The sequence below is a fragment of the Limulus polyphemus genome, unplaced genomic scaffold (assembly GCF_000517525.1).
Source record: "Limulus polyphemus unplaced genomic scaffold, Limulus_polyphemus-2.1.2 Scaffold19, whole genome shotgun sequence".
NCBI classification, from domain to species: domain Eukaryota; kingdom Metazoa; phylum Arthropoda; class Merostomata; order Xiphosura; family Limulidae; genus Limulus; species Limulus polyphemus.
Window position 1 is genome coordinate 170,622 of NW_013665629.1, and position 23,119 is coordinate 193,740.

Sequence of the window (23,119 nt, forward strand, 5' to 3'; positions counted from 1 at the left end):
AGTGTTTATTTTGAGAGATAAAATTAACATTAAAACAATTTATAACCATGACGTTAAACAGAAAATGGAAGTTTTACATTATTTCTACGCTCTATTTTCCAGTTGCTCCAGTATGTCGACCAGCTCAGCGTTACGTGTATGGTACGGCAGTACACGAAACGGTGAAGGTTTTGTGTGAGGTTGAAGCAGATCCCGAGGAGGTTACGTTTCGTTGGATGTTCAATAACTCTCTTGGAAACCGAGAGGTGTTAACATTCGAGGATGACATGACTCGAAGCGTGGCGAGCTTTATCCCACAGAACCAGGAAGATTATGGTACACTTGTCTGTTGGGGAAGTAACAAAGTAGGCATGCAGAAGGAACCTTGCTTTTATAATGTCACAGCTGCAGGTAATGAAAAATTCACGAAGTAAGACATATCAATGATGTTTTTAAAAAGTTCTTTACAGAGCTATAAATATCACAGTTCTTGGTTAAAACTTCATTTAGAACAAGAACATCTTAAATTCTTTATAATATTTAAAATATCATACTTACTCTTAGCTAAAAGTGAGTGGTTAATCTATACAAGATAGATATGGTAGTGGTAAGTAAGATTCGTACTTTAGGAAAGAGTTACCATTTATAAGTTGTTTAAACCAACAACCTACTTGATGAAGTGATGATTAGACGACTTTTTGATCTATTTCCATGTGTGTCTTAATTAGGCATTATATAGGTGAACTACATACTGGGCTTGTTGATCAACAAGGATTATCATTATTGTAAGTAAAAAGATATTTTTAGTGCATTCATTATTATCACGGCAGTTGTGTTAAGACTGTGTGTGCTGCAAGAGGCAAGTACCGTATAAATACAGTTATATAACATGACTGTTATGCTGTAGATACCTGAGCTGTTGAAGTCCATGACATGTCTAAAAATAAAATGAAACATTAGACTAGATTGCAAACGTTTCCCTCGACCAAAACCCTCTTAATTAGGTTATAAATTCAAGTCAAAGATTTATCTTTTCTGTGTCACAGATCATTGTCCAAATGATAAGCTCTAATACTCAACAAAATTATACTTGATAATGATTTGTGGCAAACAAACTTGGTTTTACTTCATAAAAGCGTGACTCTGTGGTACTGTAAATAAATAATTGAATATTATCACGAAATTAATGATTTTTATGTTGTTTAACTTAATGAATATAATAAAAAAGAAAACATAACTGACAAACTATATTTGGCTTAAAATGTGAGTAAGCTGTCTTTATTCTATAGAATGTGTATGATTTAGTTTTAATGTTCCTAATATTTCAAGATAATACTTTCTGGACCATCTACAGGACCTCCGACAATGCCAGTGAACTGCTCAGTAAGAAACTTAACAATTGACAGTGTTGAGGTTGGTTGTCTGAAAGGTTATAATGGAGGGTTGAGTCAACACTTTGTGTTGGAATTACATGGAAACGACCTACAGAAAGTTCACAAAAAGCTAACATCTAAGAAACCAGAATTTTCACTTGAAAGACTTTCGAAACATACGAAATACCAGATTTCAATTTATGCAGTAAACGCTAAAGGAAGAAGTGAAACATGGACAACAGATTTTAACACCCTTGCCTCTTTCGATGAAACTGAAGGTAGGTAGCGTGTATTATCGATTAGCTAAAGAACAAACTACAGAAAGTTGAGAACGTTATATTAAAACTATTTTAATGACGACGCAAAATATTCATAGGCTCAGATGTGTTCAGATTGGAGACTTAGTATTTCCAAAAGGTGGAGATAGTATCCCTTGTATTTAATAACAGTGGAAAACAAAGAAATAAGAAATAAGATTAGCACTTTGCATCCAGAAACAGACCTAAAAGAAGTTGCAATTCATCCGTAGTAATTAAAGTGCAGCATTTTATGACAGGTAAAAATCCACCAACACAGAGTTAGTAGTAAGATCTGTCCACGTGTTCCAGACGGCAATGTACAACATAATCAAGAGAGCTATTCCTCTGATAAATAAGATTAGCCCTTTGCATCCAGAAACAGACCTAAAAGAAGTTGCAGTTCATCCGTAGTAATTAAAGCGCAGCATTTTATGACAGGTAAAAATCCACCAACACAGAGTTAGTAGTAAGATCTGTCCACGTATTCCAGACGGCAGTGTACAACATAATCAAGAGAGCTATTCCTCTGATAAATCGAAATAAGTCACAGGGTACACCATTTACTTCTACAAAACATACATTCAACCATAGCATTATTCAAGCAGCTGGAGAATGAAATGGGTATTCATGCTGTTTCGTACGAAGACATACCGGTCAAGTCGTCAGAGGCAGCGTCTATGGATTTCTGTGCAATCGGACTATTAAAAAAGGCATTCTTAAACTGTCGTCCTCGCATATTAGATGAACTGTGAAAAGCAGGGAAGGACTAGAAGTGTGCTTTGCACATGTCACGGAGCTTTGCGCGATTAAGTCTACGTGCACAGCTGTTGTTAAGGTGTACGTACGTACGGTCGTCAACGACAGCATATTTGGACAGGATTGTAACGACGTTGTGAGGCTCCAAAATCGTTTTAATATAACGTAGTCAACATCTCTATACTATACTGCTGAAGTACATCTTTCCTAACACTATTTCTTTTAAAAACAAATTAGGTAAACTATTGCATACTTCTAAAATAGATTAATTTTAAAACGTTACAATATTGTAACCTGTTAAATCTATCCAATAAACGCGCATAGTATTACGTACTTAATTCTGTGCACTAAAAACATTATCTGATAAAGATGTAAAATTTTATGTTTAACTCTTACATGTATTTATTTTTCAATTATTTTTAATATCTAATTTAAAGCCATGTATACAAATTTCGTCTTTGCTTGGGTTTAGATATAATTTATATTTCAAAATAATAAGATCAGTGACTAAGAAGGTGCAACATGAACCACTCACCCAGCATTGGACAAAGTATATAGAATTATGTTTAAATGATCAGTGGGGATAAACAAATTACGGCTATTGCTTAATCGATTATGAAATACACGAGTAATAATATATTTCTTGAGACTGCCAATAATCAATGTTGTTTAAAAACAGAAAAAAAAAATTCTGACGGCCGTAAAGATAGCAGCAAAAAAAGATTGATTGATTGAAGATACGTTAAATTGATCGTGTATTGGCATAGGGGGATCAGAACTGAGCACTTACCCCCCTATGTCACTTCTCGGGGTCCCTATGGGTATATGCGAGTTGGATAAAAACTGTTCCATCGGTTCGCCAGTTATAAGCAGACGTACACACATAGAGAGATTTTCGTCAAATAATGCTTTAGATTACGGCAGTACTTTTTATGAATTGTTATGTTAACTTATTGCTGCTCACTAAATCTTCAGCACATACAATGAATGAAACAGTTCACTGAATTTTATTCTGATTTATAACTTTTATTCTAACTTCCTATAATTAATATAGTTAAAAAGTTTGGTGGCCCGACATGGCTTGATAGTTCGGGCGCACGACTCGCAATCTACGGCTGGCGAATTCGAATCCCCGTCACCGAACATGCTCGCCCTTTCAGCCGTGTGGTCATTATAATGTGACAGTTAATTCCAGTAATCGTTATTAAAGAGTAGCCCAAGAGTTGGCGGTTGCTGGTGTTGACCAGCTGTCTTGCATTTAGTCTATCACTGTTATATTAGGGATGGCTAGTACAGATTTGCGTGAAATTCAACACAAGCAAACAAACAATAAAACGTTTGGTTTTAATGTAGATAAGAATTCCCTGTTTGTATCTGCAACCCAAAAAACGGGGACGGGATCATTTATTGTGTGAATTAACTAATGGCATAATTTCATAGTAATGTTGTTTGAATTCTTAAAATTTTTAATTTTCATGATTAATCCCTAAACATTCTCAAAGTTAGCAAACTACGTCTTACGAGCAATATTAAATCAGTGCTGTTGTAAATAAGAAAATAATGAGAAGTTTATAAAACAGTCTGAAATATTTGTTATTTCTTTCTGCATCAGATTCATTCTCGTTTCCCAACCATGTCTATTCCTACAACTGACAACGTGATATTCAGGGCAACCTAAATATCTTTATATAGTAATGTTGATCATTCCCATAAAACGCTTTTTACTTGATGTAATATTTAATTTGTAAGAGAAATGTGGTTTTCACAAGCAGCTTGTAGAAACACCTTGGAACTCTTAAGTAATGCCTGTTATCTATCATGTTTAACACTGTCGCTATGGCTTAGGACCGTACACTGTTACCGGTAATTTGGTAGATTGATTGCGCGCATAATGACGACTTATATTCTACAACAGTGTGGTCTTTTAAACAATTTAACGGCACATTAGTCATGATGCTGCTGAACTCTTCACGTATTTACGCCACAGAAGAAGAAGAAAAAACCAAGCTGCTCCAAGAAAACAGTTTCTTACGGAAATTGAAGAGCTTGCATTAAACTAAGCGTTGAAACAAACAACGCAATACGTTATATTTTATTTTTCTAGAGACAGGTCATGCATATTAGTTTGAATTATGTAGAAAATTACACGGACAAAAAACGAAATCTTGATTAGCGAACGTAGTGGCAGTGCGATTTCCGTGATGAAGTTCAGATTAATTATTTTTTTTTCTGGAAATTCCCTTTGGGCGAATAAACTTACTTGATGACTAGCAATTTAAAACCACGAAAAAACAATTATAATTGTTGGCTCACTTAAATACTTCTCTTTACATTTATTTGTACGGTTTTTCTGATTCAAATTCTGATACAGCTATTCTTTCTCTGTCTATACACATGACATCAAACTACAATATACTTATAGAAAAGTTTCCTATACTTCTACTGTAAAGTGACATCTTCCATCCTTAGTAAGTGTTCCACCATAGTAAGTAGATTTTCTAACTCCACGACTTCTTCTTTTTTATCTTTTTTCTACAGAAGGGCCCCCCCCCCAGTAGCACAGCGGTATGTCTGCGGACTGACAACGCTAGAAACCGGGTTTCGTTACCCTCGGTGGGCAAAGCACAGATAGCCCATTGTGTAGCTTTGTGCTTAACTTCAAACAAATCTACAGAGAGCACGCATATTATCAACAGTAATGTTGGATTTTACGTATAATATATATAAGCTTCATATGTAATATTGACCTTTTCAACAAGTGAAAAATGGCAATGAACGTGACATACTCATAGAATGTAAAGGATATATCAGTTCCTGTTAATCTAACAACAAGCTCTATTAATTAACCTAAGAATCTTACGAGTTTACAGTAACCTAAAGACCTGCAAGTTTAATCAACCTACAGGGCATTTTGTGATTCTAGTACTGTAACGATGTGCTTAAAAGGCATATTATAGTGTATAGTAATATAATAGTCCAATGTTATGATAGGTTAATTACTAGTTATGAAATCATATTACTGACAGAGCTATTTCCAAACAACTAAACTCGTAATGTAACTTTGAAAACAGAATTAACCAAATACATTTTTGTACTGTTTGTAACCAATGTTATGAAATCTTTCGGTTATCTTGTAGTAAACATTCTCAGATTTAGTGTCACGAGGATCCACCTTGAACATATTCAAATAATGAAGCAAAATAATGCAAGTAGCAGAAAAAGCCTTAATCGATTATCTCTATCAAAGAATTGCAGTTTAAACACCAAAATTCGTTGGTAAAAGAGTAGCCCAAGAGTTGGCGGTGGGTGGTGATGACTAGCTGCCTTCCCTCTAGTCTTACACTGCTAAATTAGGGACCGCTAGCGCAGATAGCCCTCGTGTATCTTTGCGCGAAATTCCAAAAACAAACAAACAAACAAACACCAAAAACTAGCGATTCATTATAAACTAACAGGCTTATAATATGTAATAAAAATCAAGTGAATTGCAAATGTTTTTTTTTGTTTTTTTATACATTCCTCTTAAACGGATTAAACACAAGGCCTGGTAGGCAGTCACTTGTGGAAAATAAAAAATAGATCTGAAATGATACTTTTAAACGCCTCTGATTTTGAAACCAAAATGTTCAAATTAAGAGGATGTAGAAAGAAAAAATCTGTAGTTTTCTTGATTTTATCACAAATTTTATGTCTGTTGAAAAGCTGTTCCATACCTATGTAAAGAAAAACAGGAAAGCCAGCTAAATGTTAAAGTATTTTAATAATGAATTAGTTATATGTAATTGTATGAAGTTATGAAGCTCTATAAATATCAACATTTACCACACTAGAATATTCAAATAAGCAGATCTCATATATACGATTTGGTTATACTGCACTAGCATGTGTAAAATTCACATTAATGACATGATGCCATAGGAAGTAATACAATTGTACATTTTGATGGAGTATAGTTACTTATTCTTATAAGCAGTATATTAGATATAAATTTATCAGATTCCAGACGAAAATATGTGGTTGTTTAAGCAATGTACAAGATAAGTTTTTTTAGAAGATCAAAACTTTTTCTTTCTGTAGAACAGAAAATCAGAAGGAAGTTTCTTAATTAAAGGTGTCTAGATAGGATTGATTGACCCACGTCTTTGTACATCTAAATGCTCCGCCCAGTCCCTTGTGCTGTAATTTGGAATATGTTTCGTTTTTTAGTGGATTTTTTATATTTGTCTCTTTTCTAAAGAACTGAAAACATATTTTCACTTTCGGATCAGTTTCATTATATTTTTTATTTGAAAAAAAGATGTAATTTGGTAAGGTGTTTGTCATGACAAAAATTCCTATCGTTACGAATCACTTGCAGCTTAAAACTATGGAGTGTTTAACTAAGCTCAAAATCAATAAAAAAAACTTCTTCACACTTAGGCTCGAATAGATTTATTATTGTATTAATTTCCTTGTTTTGTTTATGTGACATAAGCTACGCAAATATTTACAAAACATGTTTTAATGAAATTCAAATTTCAAAAATAGACCAATAACTAGATAAAGGTGAAGTCTCAATATTTTTCTCTTTTAATACTGTTTCTAACAGCTTCTCGTGAACTTACCACAGTATCAACATATTTTTGTTTTCTTTTAAAAGTTGGAAGTTTGTAGTATTGAATTACTGGTCAAATAAAAAAGGGGTTAATGAAGAAAATTATTATTTAAGTTATGCGTAAGTTATGTCCACTTTTCAGCTGTGTGAAAATCTTGAATTCTTTTAATTATTTACAGATAAATAAACTCGCTAATTGAAACAACTTCTGTTTACAACGCGTTTCTTGGCTTGCTTAAGGAGCTTCTCCTATTAACGATTCCTCTTCACAAGTTACATGATTATGTAAATATTTTGCAGTTTAAATGAGGCAGTTAGCGGGGAAAAACGCATTTATGTCTTCGTTTTCTTTTTTTGTTATGGCTGTAACTCATTACCCATTTATGTCTTCGTTTTTGTTATGGCTGTAACTCATTACGCATTTATGTCTTCGTTTTTTGTTATGGCTGTAACTGATTACTTGATGAAATAAATATAATCCGGTGTATTAACTCCATACGCTCTCCACGTATTCAGATTTTATTAAAAGATATTGATTTATATGCAAATGAACTTTTTCTTGCACACATTTGTTTTGTTTTTTATAGAATTACTGATTTTTGTAGTCTGTATACCTTGCGCTGAGCCCATTGAGCAATTCCAGTAAGAAAATGTTGAATTACTCAAAAATATGCATATTAGTATATTTTAAACTGCGTCATGCTATAACCATATTGATAAGATGTACATATTGGAATATAAAGACGTATTAACTTACATTACATAGAAACTCATTGCAGGACCACACCAGAACTGCAATTTTGAATAATCTTGGAGTGATCAACTCAGTTGAGTTGATTATATTTCCACCCATTGAAGCTTTATGTGGGTGTCAGATGTACTGTTGTTCTTTTATTATAAACAAAGCAAAACTTAAATGAAAAAAACAAAACATTTATAGCTCTTTCGTACATCGTGTTTCTTTCTTCTTAAGACTAATAAAGCTTATAGAAGAATATAGCCATAATTCCGTGTTTCTATAACATTGAACATAATATATTTCCATAATCGTTAACTTTTTTCATCTGTCGATGAATATCTTAGTGAAATACTTGTTTTATCTTACTGCTCAAAAATTGACATGCTCACCGTATTACTCTTTGTAACAAAAAATACAATGAAAACTTGAGTTATTAGTGACGCAATATAACAGATACAAAATGTGATAATAAAAACATCTTGTATTAAACAATAATTGGGTGTTAAAACTGTAAAGAAGATCAATATAAAGTTTTGATTCTATTAGTTTCTCACAGTGAGGTTATTTCTTTTATCTATCGCGCTTTTTTAACCTTTTCTCACTCACTAACTTCACACACAAAAAAGATAGACAGTGGAAATTAGTGGGGTCTTTGGGATGAAGGAAGTTTAGTGGCTCTTAATGAAACTTAAGTGTGCTTCGGATGTAAAAAGTAATAAATAATTCTTTATGTACTTAAAACATCTGGAAACTGATAGACCTTATTTGGTAACATGTGATATTATGTGAACTACATTTATCAGAAAAGTGAATAAGTTTCTGATTCAACTATGAAGTAAATGTAATTTTTAGAGCTAAAATTGATAGATACATTCTAATTGGAATTGTCTTTATTTAGTAGCATCAAAAACGACGAATACATTACTTGTACACAATACACAAACTTTGAAGTTTTAAAGAAGCAGAAAATTTTAGCATTCAATTATTTTTTAGCTGAGTTTTTTTTTCAAGTACAAACTTTTAGCTCATAGCTCCATCAACTCTTGACCGATTTGAGATATAATTATAGTTTTAGTCTCAGGAGATCAAACCCTTTTGATTGATGTATTTGATCACGCCCAAGATCTCATAGATTAATTTACTCTAATCCTGCCTAAAAGATTTTCAAGTGCCGCGGCTATTGTGGATTCCCTCTTGTTTTTTTGCAATCATTAGCATGTTTGGCTGTGTTTAGCTTGCGAAGCACAGCGAAAAAGTTATGTTTTCAAAAATTCATGTCCTATTTCATTTCTTTCTGTCTCTTTATACAAAAATAGCTTTAAATATCAAGTTAATGAAACATTGGTCGTGAGCTTTAACTAGACTTTGTATCATATCGCATTTCATTTAGCTATGATACGTGTAGCATAACAAAAAAATACAAAATTAGAGTATATATAGTGCTATATCATGGTCACGTAACGAACGCTACTAAAACAATGAAAACATTAACAATGCATAGATGGTTCGGAAAGAAATATGAATCTAAAGTCATTTTAAACGTATTCATAATAATTAGTGTTAGATTATGTTGAATATCAGAAACAAATTCGTTAAAAAAGCTATTATTTTTTTATTATAAATTTTTATAAAAACAGTTGTATCTGAAAGGAAGCGTGTATCGATTTTTATATGTATTTAGTATTTGTTTTGGTTGTACATAAACAAAAACTTGTTTGTTTATTCTTTTACTTGATAAAGGGTTTATGTTTGTCTAATTAGTACCTTCCACGTGTTGTAATTTAAAGTGTTAACACTTTTTTCCCAAGCGTCTTTTGGTTTAGAACCTAGCTGGTATCATTATAATAAATTTCTCTTTTTTTTCCGATATTTACACACTTAGGAATTTTTTAAAGAGAACCTAGAAAACCAAGTGTTATTAAAAATAACATAAAATAATGTACCGAAAGTTTCTTTTATTTTCTAAATGCCTTTAATTTTTTTCTGTGAAATCCAATAAAATAATAAACATGAACCTTGAAATTGGAAATTAATATTCACTATGTACATGAAATTTCTATAAATAATGGTTTTTAAGTTTAATTTAGATTTACTATTTCGTCTGATAGTTTGGAGTTAAATTTGTGAATATTTTTAATACAAAATAATACATATTAGAAAATGTCCTATTAGGGAAGAATGGTGGAGCTGCTACCACAAGAAATATGTGCGTTGTTGCTCTAGGCCAATGCTACATAATGAGTTACCTGCACTTTGTCTACCGCGGGTTATCGAGCCCCTGGGTTTAGCGTTGTAAGTTCGTAAACTTATCACTGATCCACCGCGGAATCAGCAAAAAATTGCATCTATTGAAAAGCCAAAAAAGTCGTGAAAGTTCGTATAGAGTTTCTATTGAGTTGGCATTGCATGTTTCGTAAATCGTTTGGAAGAAAGTTGAATGAAATGCATAACTTAAACTTCTTGAAATAGGAAAAAAACAAAAAACACCCAAAACGAAATCTTGCACTTCCCATTGCTCAGCACAATTAGGATATAAACAATAAGATATATACATGAAATAGCAATATTATTACACTGGGAATCTATATATTCATATATATAGATTCCCAGTGTAATAATATTGCTATTTCACATTTTCATTTCTCAAGAAAACCGTTTACAACACTAGATGAAAGACTTAGTCGTAATATTGTCTGAGTGTTTTGGACAGATGCATGATAGCATTTGATAAAAAGGCTAGAGAGTAATGATTTTTACTATTACGACACGACAACGTTCAGAGCGTCTTATTGAACGTTGGTTTTACAAGCACATACGTTTCTATAAAGGAGAACTTTCAGCATTTTTTAAAACAGAGAAAAATCAGTTTGATGTGTCTTCATCTTTTTTATTTGTTTAGTAAAACTGAAATATTGATGCATACAAACTGATGCGAATAAGTTGTTTATTGTTTTATATAAAACGTATTACATGCCATTTTCAAAGCACATAAAACGCTTATAGATAATGCTAAATCAAAAACATAATTTCAAACGTTCTATTCATTTACCTCTTCTCTTTCGTTACTGCCGCCCAGTGGCACAGCGGTATGTCTGCGGACTTACAACGCTAGAATCCGGGTTTCGATACCGAGGGTGGGCAGAGCACAGATAGCCCATTGTGTAGCTTTGTGCTTAATTACAAACAAACAATCTTTCGTTATTATTATTTTTTTCTAAACACGTGAGATTCCTATTCTCCTCGATAAGAATATTAGAACTGATAAATGTTCTAGTGATCATGTTTTAAAATCTTTCCAGGTTCTAATGACGTGTGGTTTGTTGAGTTCAGTCCAGTTCTGGTGACCACAGTCGCTGGAGTAGCAGGATTAGTATTTGTGGTCTTAGTAATTATCGTTGTTGTTAAAATCCGTTCGAGAAGAAATAGAAAAAGAGTTGCAGGTTAGTTAGTTTTATTAGGTCTTCCGCTGCTCTTAACGCCAGACAATGATTTATTCTTCTTAAAAGCATTAAGCTAATGTAGACTCTAATGAACTGAATAATATAAACAGTATAATTCATAGAATATAAAAGATGCAGATAAATGTAGGTTTAAAATATTTTTATCACTTAAGTTCTGGCATTAACTTTTGAGATATTGAAGTACTTATTAAAACTATTTTCGTGCAACACACACACACACACACACATATATATATGTATTGTTATAAATTTGCTAAGTTTAAAATGAGTAACATTTAGAAGCCTTTATTTGTTTGGATGGATCCTTCAACATACATATCTTATCATGCCTTTATAACTTTATGTTGTTTCAAAGAAAACTAACAGTATTCAAAAATCATGACCTAGAGTAAAGAAACAGTAACAGAAATATGTAAGAAGCATATTGGCATTAAGTCTGCACCTTCTTTTAATTATTTAACAAATTCAGAAACAAGGTATGAGAGTTCATAAACTGAATTGTATGTAAACTCAAATATTAATATGTTTTTATACATTCTTTTATCAATATAACCATGTTTTCTCAAGATGGTAAATACTTTTACTTAGTTGTTCTATTTCACGTTTTACAGTTTATCTTCATTCTATTGTAAACAACAGCTTTATATATTATATATGTCAAATGTTATGGATAAGAACCCCCCCCCCCAAAAAAAATAGCGAACTTGTAAACTTGTAGATCTCTGATAGAGTTAATATAGTTAACGTCTGGTGTTAGAAGAAAAACATGTTCCGTTGAAAAGTAAGAATATAGGTAGGAACAGAAGTATCGTGAAACTTCCATATTAACGGAAAACAGTTTTAAATTTAAACCAAATTAATATGCGCAGAAGATACTTTAACTTATTACGGCTTTTTGAAATAAAGAAATATAATTTTTTTCCCAGCTCCTCTTCCCATCATTTAACACAATTCCTAGAGATATTCTTCTCTAATCAATCACCAAAGAAGAGTTAACTCTCATTCTTTCTTTATTGCAACTGCAGAAACTAATGTTGCGGAAAACACAAATTATGGTTAGAAAATCCTCTTTAATTTTTTTGTTCGTTTGTTAAACCTTGTTATTCAATTAACTAGAGTGATCCCTAATACATTGCAAAAAAATTATGTTTAAGGTCACCATACAGGCTAGGCTATCGAACAACTTTATGGATAAATAAGACAAGCCTAATTCATTAAATTTAAGAATACAATCACGTGGAAAATACCACAAAATATAACAAACAATAAACTGACTTCATATTGAAATTTCTAAAAATCTGAGCAAAAATAAATACATTAATTCATTTCATTTCAAAGAAGTTTTGGGATGATAAACAATTAAATTAATTCTGTGTTCTTTTCTTTACTCCCAACACAACACTACACAGTTTTTCTGTTCAAAACCTACTAAGTAAGGCATACATCTTAAATCTCGTATTTAAACTCAAATGACTAAAAAACATTACCAACATTGAACTGAAATAACCTTCAAATGTATTAATTGCATGTGAAATATATTTCATGATTAGAATTTCCAACTGGTTGATAACTGTGTAGCATACGTAACGTTGGCAATATTAGGTATATTTCTTGTTGTTATTTAGATGTTAGTTGAAGGTTAAAGCATCTTTCTAGAATGTTGTTTCCACATTTCACACACTACTTAGCACAGACTAATGTGTTCTCGACGTGTTACACGACAGAGATCTCCACTCAAAAGAAAAAAAAAGAGAGTTGAGCCTCGTCAGTAACTTCATTAAAGTGTATCTCAGAAACATAAGGACCGACAGAAAACATATATATTACACAAACACACATAAATACGTATGTAGATTTTTCTCCTACTTTAAAGTATTGGAAATGTGCAGTACGTATAAGTTGAGAAAAAAAACAAAAAAAACTTATGGATTTTTTTTTCTACAGGAAAAACTTTCTTCGGAGTCGAAAACCGGTACGTTTTAACACTTTTAATTTTATTTGTACTTATAAGATGTTTGCGAATTTAAAAAATTAAAGCCTAAAGATAAAAAAAAATAAGTACTCGTGTTTTAATTTCGGCGTTTGTAGAAAGAAATATATTAATCACATTTCCTTTTAGTCATTTGGTCCATAAAATTTTGTCTTGATGTTTCTTTTTCTAATATATGTTTAAAAGTTTCCACACATATTTGAATAGTTGTATGTTAAAAGTAATATAGTGTGTATATATTAAAAATATCTCCCTTTTACGTCTATTTAGTAGTTTACTGCGATAAAATTGTAAGTATTCTGTTATTTTGATTATTATTTATCCAACTACTTTATTTTTAGATATAAAAGTTTATACTTCTGACTGTCCGTGGTGAAAGGTAACTAATATACTTGACCTCGGACGTTAGATGTTTGATCATATTAGCCTGCATATTGGATTCTTAAGACAGGCTACCCCGGATTCCAGACTAGCTCGAAAACCAGTTGTCTGATTATCATATAGTTGGTACACTCTATATGTAGGGATAACCAAAATACTCAATAGGCCATCGCTAAGATATCAAACCAGAAAGTGACCAACCCACTAGATTGTTCATCTTTCTTCTCGTTTTAGTCGAGATAACTCTACAACTACTTTATCACTAACATCAGTTTAAGTATAAATTGACTCTATGTGTTCCTGTGCAGTGCACGATGGCATCGCTTAATCGTAATAACTAGCAGTAATTAAAACAAAAATCATAATTATAGTGTAAACGATATTTTCATTATCCCTTGCAGTTAGTCTTTTTACAGAACTGTGGTGTTCCTTTAAATAGCTTAAGTACAAGGGAAACAGGAATTACTAAACAATAAGAGATGAAACTAATATGACTATAACTCAATGCTTTGTACACTATACAATCAGTATCTCTATGGAGCCAACCTGTATATTACGTATGAAGTGAAGAAGTAAAAAAAAATCAATACTCTTAAAATTAACTTTTTTGACACACATTCATAAAGCACATTAACTTTCAGTCAGGGGAAAACTTCACAAAACAAGTAATAAAACATTTTGTAAATGTAAAATGATGTAGGGATCGCAGTGACAAAAAGAATGCAAACAAGAATATAGGGATGATACAGCTGTACATAGATCATCCCTACATGACTTTCAATATCAAAATTTAATATTACACTGTAAAATAGATACTTGACTTTAATATTACTGCAGTTGGTTACACTACATTGATGCCTACCATAATATGACCAACTGCATACCAACAGTCAGGAATATATATAATTTTTTTAAGAGCCTAGAACTTACGTACAAGGAAAGCCAAGCTGGTTTAAAATATGTCTTGATTATTATAGACCATTACAACGATACGAGATCGGTCGAATTGACTGGCCTCGTAACCATTTTGTACTCTTGCATTTTACAGTGTAACATTAACTTTTAATACTGAAAGTCATGTAAAGATGATCTATCTATAGTTGTATCATCCCCATATTCTTGTTTGCATTATTTTTGCCACTGTCATCCCTACATCATTTTACATTTACAAAATATATTATTACTTGTATAATATAATTTCCTTAAGACTAGATGCTTAATTCACACTAACCTTCATTACATGTCGGATCCAAACTAACCCGGATCCTAGATGTCCGATTCTTTTTAACCCGGAACCCAGATATCCATTCATTCTAACCAAGACCCTATATGTTCTATTCATACTAACTTGGATGACATATGTACGATTTATACTAGTGCAGGTGTTAGATGTTCGACGCATACTAACCCGGTTACTAGATTTCTGGTCAATCCTAGTTCAAATACAATATCTTCCTTATAGTCCAGATACTAGTCTTATCACGAGTCAAACGGTACGCTAATGTGCTTAGTTTTAATTAGAATTTGTGTGTGTGTGTGTGTGTTTTTCTTTATCATTTCGTTTGAAGAAAGTATTAGGAGAGAAATGAAAGCTTAATGAAAAAAAGGAATATGATGTATACCTGTTATGGTTAATTTTACGATGGTAGCTGCTAGATATTTGATTTGGGCTAACACAAGTTTAAAGAAACTTTGGGGTTTCTTCTTACAAGAAAATATTTCTCCAGAGATGAAAATCAGTACAGTTGCATTCATACTAGCTCGCACACTATAAATGGTTTTTGAAATAATCTAAGTTCCATGTGTCTGCGTCATTCTGACTCGGATGTGATGTAACTAACTCAGTAGCTGGGAAAGTAAGTGACTCATCCTTACTGATTTGGATACAAGGTTTCCTACTCAAAGTAGCTTATATACTAAGCATTTGTTACATAGTTAACTAGACACTGTAGTGTATGGTTCATGCCAACCTGATTTCTGGGTGTCGGATTCACATTATAATAAACATTCTTTTTTGCTTCGTGGTACTTGTTTTGGGAAGCATATTATACATATACACTACTAAATTAAAAGTTTGTTAATTTACTACTGATTCGTAGTAGCATGAAGAAGCTACGTTTTTGGTACGTATTTTGGTAGTGTTATTATCTGATTCATCATAACTTGGATTATATGTTTCTGAACCATAACAACCTGGATATTGTATGTTGAACAGCTGCTTAAATATTAACATTTATTTGTAAAAAAGAATCCTAGTCTTTCACATGTGGATATATATTTTATTTCGGTATTTGCTTACATTCTCCAGGGACACTAGGCATCTGGGTCACAAATATTTAGAGAGTATCTAACGTATTCAAATCATGTTAAACTGTGTATTTTATTATATCTCATGTCAACGAAATGGGTACAAGTATGTGTACTAAACTGTAAGAAATACATATTTGTCCCCGGAAGTGGAAGGGTGTTTGCTGTCAGTAATCAATCATCATAACTTGCGTTTTGCACATTCTTATAATTTTCAACTCCTTGTACAGCTTATATAAATCGGTCCAAACATATAGATAATGCATGGTGTATAGTTGCCCAACTTAATACGATGAGTATATCGTATAATATAAATCATATTTCCATTATATAATATGAACCGTATACTACTAGACTTCTAACAAATTGAAATAAAATAAAACAGTGAGTAGATATAAATTTTCCATATGCTTAAATACTCCTCTTCCGATAAATCAAGTTAGTTAAATTATAGTCTAGAGGAGAAGATGTTTCTGTTTCTAAAAGTAATTAACGACGCTCAGAAGGGACACTTATTATTGAAAGATCTAATGTTACGTTGTAACGGTCTAAATTAACTTGTTGTTACAACTAGAATTAAAAAAAACAATAAACAAACACAGATTTCTTATACTTCGACAACCACGGAAATCTAAAGTTTGGCTTTCAAACTATTAAAATACAAAGTTGATAACTTACCAAGACACAGTAAAGAAATATGCGCCTGGCCAGGACTTGAAACTAACGTTAATGAACAATACAATATATAAATCCACGTTAATAAATATTTCAATAAATCAAAGAACCAAGAAAAAAAAAACTAGACAAATGAAAAAAACTAATTACAAAATAACAATATTCCGTATTTAAACTACAAAATCACTAACAACATCCAGTAATAATCAACAATAATACTATTCAGCTATATCTGGTAAACTAAGTTTATTCACTTGTTAGATCGCGAGGTTACAAATCATGTGATCATAAGTTATACAATCCTGTGCAAAATATATGTACATAATTTACATATTCTTTTGCAACATTAATGATATCTGAATGTTACCGCTAGGGGAAACCGATGTCAGTCTAATAATACATACATATTTACTCACAATAAACGTGATCATCAGAAGGTGAGTTAGCGTTTTCAATGTAACTCAAAATTCATAGATAAACTAAATAGAAGGAATAATAAATGAAGGATAAACAAAAACATAACCAAATAAAAATTGAATTCGCTATCTCACAATATGGCTATAAACCGTTTTATTTGCATTTCATCAACTGGTTAAGTTTAAAGTTCTTAAAACTTCGTATTTTCTAATATTTCTGATAAATCTCTACAGATTTTCTTAAACATAGTTTACAAAGGAAACATTTATTTCAATGCATAATACTTCTCTTTCCAGCTTTTTAAGAGGCATGAGCTATATAAAAGTTCCACAACAACTGATATCAGATGGGTTAAAACTCTGTAACCTTAGAATCTAAAATGTTTTGATATTGTGTGAGAATTTGAAATAAATACATAAAAACGTAGTTGTCGTTTGTACTGTAATAGGAAAACAAACGAAGACACACGATATGAAAATACAAAGGCCCACATACAAGGTGTATAAAATATCATACACATGTCTATATACATACCACAAGATTAGAGATAAAAATTAAAATTAAATAAAAATATCAAATTCAGAAGTAATAGTAGAGAAAAGAAAATAATAATTAATATTGAAGTTACTAATAGCCTTATTAACACATATTTCGAAATAAGGTTTTCTGACAAGCAAATAACCATAAATAATCAACCTCGTGTAGGTATGCAAAGTTTTTAATAAAATTAATATTACATAGTTTATCTTTGAACTTGTGCACAATCATTACCGTTGAAGAAAGTGTAAGGTGAAGAGTTGAGTAATGAAATAGAATTCTCATGAAGTTGTAAATGTTTTTTTTATTTCCTTAGATCGTGTCTTCTTTAATCCAGTCGACACCGAATTGAAAGTCGGTAGAAAATTAGCTAATTTTTTATTTATTAATCTACTTCATTTTTAGTCCTGTGTATTTTTTCCTTTTTCAACCTTTATTTATCTATTCAAAAGTTAAAAAGAGAAAATTTTAATTTGGTATGTTGTTTTAATAACCATTTCAAATCTTAGTTTATATCCCTTTCCGAGAAAAAAAAAAACGATTATCAAATATATATATATTACCAAGTATACTAAAGCACATAATTGTACATTTACTAAAGAGATGAAAGCGTAACATTGAAGTCTAGTGCTGAACACTACAGTCCATTATCAACAGTTGAAGACGAAAGGGGACCAGATATTATTCCAGGTAAATTTCCTTGCATTTTTAATAGCAACTGAAGAGTTTATACAAATAAAATATACATACTGACCAAATATGCAATTCTAATCTTAGTTGTTGTTTGAAATGTAAAAAAAATTAAATTGATGAGTGAACTGTAATGGACGGCAACTGCCTGTTCTAATAACACAAACGTAGAGGACGACGTTTCGAAAGTCTTTCCTCTTTTGGACTTGAAGACAAAATACTTTCGAAACGTCGACCTCTACACTTGTGTTTTTACAACAGGAAGTTGCCGTCCATTCCATTTTGCTCATCATGAATACTTTGCCTGAAAAATCTGTCAAAGAACAAAAAAATTGTTTAGGTTAAACAACCGTTGTTAAGTCTAACAAGAAATTCTCCGACTCTTACAAAAAAAATGTGTGAAATAAGAAATAACATGTAGTAATTGGAACAGAATTGAAAATTTAGAAAAATCTGAACGGAATTATCAAACGAAACATTACAAAGTTTGAGAAAAATTAAAAACAGCTTCTAAACTTATTGTAACAGGCATTGTCATACATTTTCACTGATAGCGATTCCTTTATTTTTATCTTATAGCTAATGGGAATCTTGTAGAGCTCCGGAATGTAAACGAAAATGAAACATTTGTTGGTGACACCGTCAGATGGACAAGCCCTTTAGTTGGTGTTCATTCACAATTTCATTCGCTTTGTGAAGTTAGTCTAGGTCCTGATATGGTAAGCTATTCATAAGAGAAACTATTTTTGATCGATGCTGAGACGACCTACATAAAAAAGAATATTTACATAATATTCAGATTTAAAATCTGCATAGGAAAATAGTTTTAAAGATCTATAAGCCACATATTTTCTTCTTTGTGTTTTGGAAGTTGAAGAGTATTCTTTGAATAAGAAACTTTAAATATTTATTTAAACATGATACAATCATAGATGCAACCGATGCGTGTATTTCCTCTATTTGTTTTTGTATTTCGTTTATATATGGTAAACCAACTAAGGCTATTTCCGGCCATCATTTTCAACTACTGTCTAGAAGGAAGGCCAGCCAGTAGCATTCTACCGCTCACTGTCTACGCTAAGGGATTGATTGTCACTAATATAACGCATCTACAGTTTAAAGTGCGAGTAATATTTTGTGGTATCACACGCATTCAAACCCGGTTCGTCAGATTCGAAATCCAGAGCTCTACCCCAGAAAAAAAAACAGGCTTTTTTATAATTACGTAATTTAATATAAATAGCTTTTTTTGTTATTAAACTGAATTGAAATATTTCAATTTCTCCATATTTGTTAAATGATTTGACATGGCCTGGTGGTTAGGGCGCTCGATTCGCAATCTGTGGGTTGCGGGTTAAAATTTCCGTCGTCGAACATGCTTTCCCTGTCAGCTGTAGGGCGTTATAATGTAACGGTCAATCTCAATATTTGTTGGTAAAAGAGTAGAACAAGAGTTAGCGGTGGGTGGTGTTGACTAGCTGCCTTCCCTCTAGCTTTTCACTTCTAAATTAGGGACAGCTACAACGAAAGGAGATGGGCGCCATCAGGTAAAATCTCACCAAGAAGCAAAGATGATATAAGCATCTAAGGTTCCTCAACAGTTGTAAGCGTCCTTAGGACTAAAAAGCAAATACTTGCTTAGAATAATAATAATATTATGTCATCCAATAACGAAATCTTAGTTTGTTTTAAATATTTGCTAATTTATCCGTTATAGGAGTTAAGATTTCAAAGATAATAGAGAGTTGCTTGAAATGTTTAGAACAGATATTTTAATAAAACATTTAATACATTATATATATATTAGCGTATAGCCCGTCAAAAAATGACGGGGCAAGTACAACCACCCCAACCCCTAGTATACCCTAACCTCACAATTCATTGCTAACTGAAATAGCCCCCCAGTGGCACAGTGGTATGTCTGCGGACTTACACTGTTAGAAACCGGGTTTCGATACCCTTGATAGCCAGAGCACAGATATCCCTTTGTTTAGCTTTGTGCTTAACTAACTGAAATAAATAAATTTTGCGAAATTAAGCTTGACCAACAAAGAGACAGAAAAGTGCAGTTGAGTCAGTCAAACATTGGTAAATTCCTTTGTCAACCAAGCAGAATTAAGACCATTCATGAAATGAATTCGTGGCGTATTAGTAAAATAATTATTGGTAAAAATCAGTTATGATTAACAACTTCTAATATATAGAAAAGCCAGTGTGTTTTGGTAACACTAAGTTCCAACAACGGCTTTTAAGTCATGTTGCTTAGCAAAAAAAGTATAACCTATTATTGTTGTTAGTCTATGTGCTGAAGGTATAAAATAAATGTATAGCCAACAAAACTGGAAACATATTAGATGATTTCTTAATTTAGAATCTCCGTTGATTAAAGAGGTTTGTTTTATATTAAAAATGTCGGCGATATAACAGAAAATAGCTTAATTCAGAGACGATAAAAGTTTAAAATTGAATTGATATTTTTACTTTCATGATAAATTTTATGCACCTGGCTCTAGGCTAGGTGATCCCACATTACGTCTTTGCTTTAGGCTTATTATACCAACACTCACTACATTTATAAAGTTTCACGGCCCCCTTGCATCCTCGTCACTAAATCGTAATGGGCAGACAGTAATCGAACAATTATAATTGGGTAAATGCATTTTGGCTTTTATGACTCCTCTTATTTCGAGAAATCAAACGTGACGTGACGTGACACGTGACACATACTAGCTTTCATATATATGTTATATATATATATATATATATGTAGTTTATTCTTCTTAAATAACGGTTTGGTTAGAATTGTTGCTCATTCAGCATCATCTGATCTGAAAGCATCTAGTATTATGTGATCACTTCAACGAACACCAACATTTTACATTTTGATCATACCGGTCGATATATATATTCTTTGCAGGAGCTCCCACTTTGCTCTCAACAGCAGAATACTTTTAGTCCACAAGTTCACCTTTCCTCATCACAAGAAGCGGCTCAAGATAATGGATTAAATGTAAAGGTTCTGCCTTCATCACCAGCTCTTCGAAGGATTAATCCTGGTAGACCTGAAGAGATTTTTTATTTTTGCTACTAATAATTATTATGTGAGTGAGAATCTCTTCCTCAACCTCAAGACTGGATGCTAGTTGATGGTATGTAATATTTGTAAGTTTTTATTTATTTTTGCTATTAATAGTTTTTATGTGAGACAGAATCTCCTCCTTAACCTCAAGACTGGATGCTAAATGATGTTATGTAACATGTATTTATCTACTTGTTAAAGACTTACTTGCTTATTTTTGGATTGGTGACAAGGTTATGCATTTTTAAATTCAGTTTTCAAAAATGAATTTTCAAACAACTTATTTATGTCATATATTTCGACAGTTGCTTAGAATGTCTTTCTTTAGAATGAAATATTTTTCGTTGAAGCCTAATATTTTCATGTACATCCAAAACACTGCGTAGTGGGTGCTTGTTTGTATGCTCAGAAACTTCACATATTAGATCTTTCTATGCATAACTATAAATCCCTAGATGTTTGATGGAGTCTCAATGGATCAAACACCATTACTTGCTATAACGTTTTTACAGAGTCACGTCCATTTACCTTTTTTCGTAAATCATACTTCGGTGTTTTTTCCTTCTAAGATGAGCTTTTAATTTTACTGTAGAATGTATTCAGATTTGATTCTTATTAATATCGTCATTAATATAATGTGCCTAATATGTACGAAAATAGAGTAATGAATGTAGCTGTATTTTCTTTTTTTTTGCTAATCATAGGACGTCACTGTTAAATTGTTTTTATATCACATAACACAGTTTTTGTTTGTCAATCGTTTTGGATTTACTTACACAATGATACTTGAATTATAACTTTATCTCTAAAAGAATTCAAGTTATATAAGAATTTCATCGTTTTTCCTCTTTCATGTTCTATTTTGTTCTGTTTTATTAACGCTTAAAAGCTAAACAGGAAACATAACGATGTGCTTACAATCAAATTGCCAATATGGTTGGTACGATTTTATTGATTAATATTATTAGCTACTCTCAGATATTCTTCGAATACAAAGAAAGAGGTTTGTTTGTAATTAAGTACAAAGCTACACAATGGGCTATCTATGCTCTGCCAACCGCGGGTATTGAAACCCTGATTCTAGAGTTGTAAGTCCACAGACATACCGCTGTGTCACTGGGGGGGCGTTTGTTTGTCAGGTGGGTACACAATTACACAATTGCACAACAATAGACATACCATAGAAATGTTGGAGGTGTTACGCAAGTTTTAAGTCTCAAAATATTGAAGAGATGATATTTATTTTGTCTACGATCAAACTTTTGATTTTCAGTAAAATTTTGCAATTAAGTGCTAAACAAAAACGGTTTTCTTTCATTCTAGAGAAGGAACTCTTCGCTACTTGGCTACGGCTATAACTCCCAATTACAAAAACCAAACCGAACTGAACAGGTGACGTCATTCTGCTTTTTGAACAGTAATCATGCTCTAGTTTGCTTGAAGATGGTACTTTCTAAGAGTCAAGAACCTCCCTAGAACAACTGAAACGCTTTTGGGACCAACCATGTGAAATATTGGAGGACATCTTTCAAATCTAGATGCTGTAATTGTATCATAATACCACCCATTTTACACAACATAATCTTTTAAGTATTACAGAAATAAAAAAATATCAACACTAAGTTCCTCGTCTAGAAATGGCTTTATGAAAGATCAGTTTTTTTTCTGGCATATTTATAAACTACAGAAGCACAACTATAAACAAAGGATTTGTTGAATTGCAGTTCATTTACGCTTTCAACTGTGACTCAACTTTTAGGTCACAACACCATGATAAACAGGTATGTTGTACATTAATTGCATTCATTCCTTTCTGTGAAGTTACTTGTCTTGCGTGTTGTT

At 32.0% G+C, this 23,119-nt stretch overlaps 1 protein-coding gene across 1 annotated transcript; it reads left to right on the forward strand.

Annotated features, from left to right (window-relative positions):
* The first annotated feature begins 47 nt into the window (after positions 1–47).
* On the forward strand, positions 48–21,289 carry LOC111085461. Its single transcript, XM_022384125.1, has 7 exons — positions 48–390; positions 1,334–1,630; positions 11,040–11,180; positions 13,146–13,173; positions 18,110–18,198; positions 18,778–18,917; positions 21,116–21,289. Exons 1-7 carry the CDS (start codon positions 48–50, stop codon positions 21,287–21,289), a joined length of 1,212 nt encoding a protein of 403 aa, XP_022239833.1.
* The last annotated feature ends 1,830 nt before the right edge of the window (positions 21,290–23,119 follow it).

What these genes read in the sequence shown, in the direction of transcription:
- LOC111085461 (XM_022384125.1), top strand. Translation starts at nt 48, where the DNA reads ATGACGTTAAACAGAAAATGGAAGTTTTACATTATTTCTACGCTCTAT. An exon ending in TTATAATGTCACAGCTGCAG is followed by an intron (nt 391 to 1,333) that starts GTAATGAAAAAT and finishes GACCATCTACAG; the next exon opens with GACCTCCGACAATGCCAGTG. An exon ending in GGGACCAGATATTATTCCAG is followed by an intron (nt 18,199 to 18,777) that starts GTAAATTTCCTT and finishes TTTATCTTATAG; the next exon opens with CTAATGGGAATCTTGTAGAG.